Here is a 1,771-nt window from a genome sequence, read left to right on the forward strand (position 1 = left end):
GTGTGTGTGTGTGTGCATATGCGCGTGTGTGCATATGTGCGTGTGTGCGTGCGTGCGTATACACGCGTGTGTGCGTGTGTGCATATGCGCGGACATACATACGTATACACGCGTGTGTGCGCGTGTGCGTACATACATGGCCGTGTGTGTACATACATGCGCGTGTGCGCGCATGGTTGGCGACCGGGTGTTAGTCGGCAGGAATGGCGGCCGCGAGCACACAGCCACGCGTTGGGCGGGGGCACGCACCGTGATTGAACTGGAACCGATCGTAGGCGCTGGCCGCGTCGTCGACATACTGCGCCAGCAGGTGAAGCACATACTTGTCCGTCTGCCAGCGGCCGGGAGGGTTAGCACCCATGCGCAGGCCCCGCACGGGAGGGAGGCCGGTTGGGCAGGCAGCCGGGGGCGGGGGGGAAGGGCCGAGGAGAAGAAGACGCACCTCGCGCAGGCGCTCATACGGCACGGCGTCACGCCCAAATTCAAAGTCATACAGATTCCCCAGGATAAAGCGGCTGGTGTTGCGCAGCTTGCGCATGGTCTCGCTGATCCGGCCTGCGGCGGAGTTGCAGGGAGGCGCCCCGCCACATGGTCAGCACGCGGGCGGGCCTTTCGCGCGAAATGCCAAGACACCAAAGCCGGGAGGAGCAAAAAAAGAAAGAAAAAGAAAAAGAAAGGAAAAGCCCCGTACCGATGCTTACCGGGCCGACCGACACATCGGACGTGTACTCCACCGAGGAGGCCCACATCCGCAGGACATCCGTCCCGTAGGCCGGATTCGACTTGAGATTCTGCCAGGCGAGCGCCGGCAGCGGGGCCGACACAACAGCAGCCGCGGCATGTTAGCATGGTCGTCCACAAGCCGCCGGCCGGGCCCGCGGCCCCAAGCCGGCACCCGGCACCCCGAGAACACCCGGGAACGCACCTTGCCGCCGAGGATAAAGTGATCCGGCTCCAGGACGTTGCCGATGGACTTGCTCATCTTGGCTCCATTATCGTCATTGATGAACCCATGCGTGATGAGGGTCTTGTAGGGGGCGATGCCACGCGAGGCGACTGCGCACAAACACCGGTCAGCAGGGATGCCGCCCAAAAAGGAGGCAATCGGGCAGGACCCTACGCCCGCAGGCCGGACACCCTCCCGAGGCCCGTGGGCCATGCTGGCGGGGGGCGGGGAGGAAAGAAGGGACGGAGGAAAGCCAGAGGGAGGGCGGCATTTGCGAACGCACTCGACGTCAGCAGCGCCGACTGGAACCACCCGCGGTGCTGGTCCGACCCCTCCAGGTACACGTCGGCCTGAACCGGGGCAAAGTCGCCCTGCACATCGAGCGCCGCCGGATGCTCGGCCGGCAGGGCGCCCAGCTCCTCCAGCCGGTCCAGCAAGTGGGCCCACGAGGTGCCACTGTCAAACCAGACGTCCATCGTGTCGGTGCCCTTTTCGTAGAGGTCCGCTGGGCGTGGCACAGGCGCTCGCGGTCAGTGAAACGGCGCCTCCCGGCCGCCCCCTTCTCCCGGTCCCAAGGGGGGAGACAAAGGCCGCTCTGCTACGTACCCTCGGCCGCCAAGCCCGGCGGCAGGAGATCCCCCACCGGCAGCGTCCACCAGGCATCGGTGCCGCCATTGCGCAGAAGGACATCCCGCACGTGCAAGACCGTTGCCTCGTCCATCAGCACGGCGCCTTCGAGCGTGGAGACATTGGGCAGGTGAGTGGGCATGAGAGAGGGAGGCAGCAGCGGCGGCGGCGGCGGCGGCAGGGGGGGGGGGGGGGGGG

General features: G+C 66.1%; 1 protein-coding gene across 1 annotated transcript in view; it reads right to left on the minus strand.

Annotated features, from left to right (window-relative positions):
• Nucleotides 1-190: 190 nt before the first annotated feature.
• H696_06021 (hypothetical protein) overlaps nt 191-1,771 on the minus strand; it is a gene marked incomplete at both ends in the record, with an annotated part of 4,028 nt that continues 2,447 nt past the window's right edge. Inside the window, 6 exons of the mRNA XM_009499787.1 lie at nt 191-331; nt 443-555; nt 692-791; nt 926-1,056; nt 1,230-1,451; nt 1,553-1,678. Coding sequence (XP_009498062.1) covers nt 191-331; nt 443-555; nt 692-791; nt 926-1,056; nt 1,230-1,451; nt 1,553-1,678 — 833 coding nt within the window. The remainder of the gene's footprint in view (nt 332-442; nt 556-691; nt 792-925; nt 1,057-1,229; nt 1,452-1,552; nt 1,679-1,771) is intronic.

The sequence above is a fragment of the Fonticula alba genome, assembly GCF_000388065.1.
Source record: "Fonticula alba strain ATCC 38817 unplaced genomic scaffold supercont2.17, whole genome shotgun sequence".
Taxonomy (NCBI): Eukaryota; order Rotosphaerida; family Fonticulaceae; genus Fonticula; species Fonticula alba.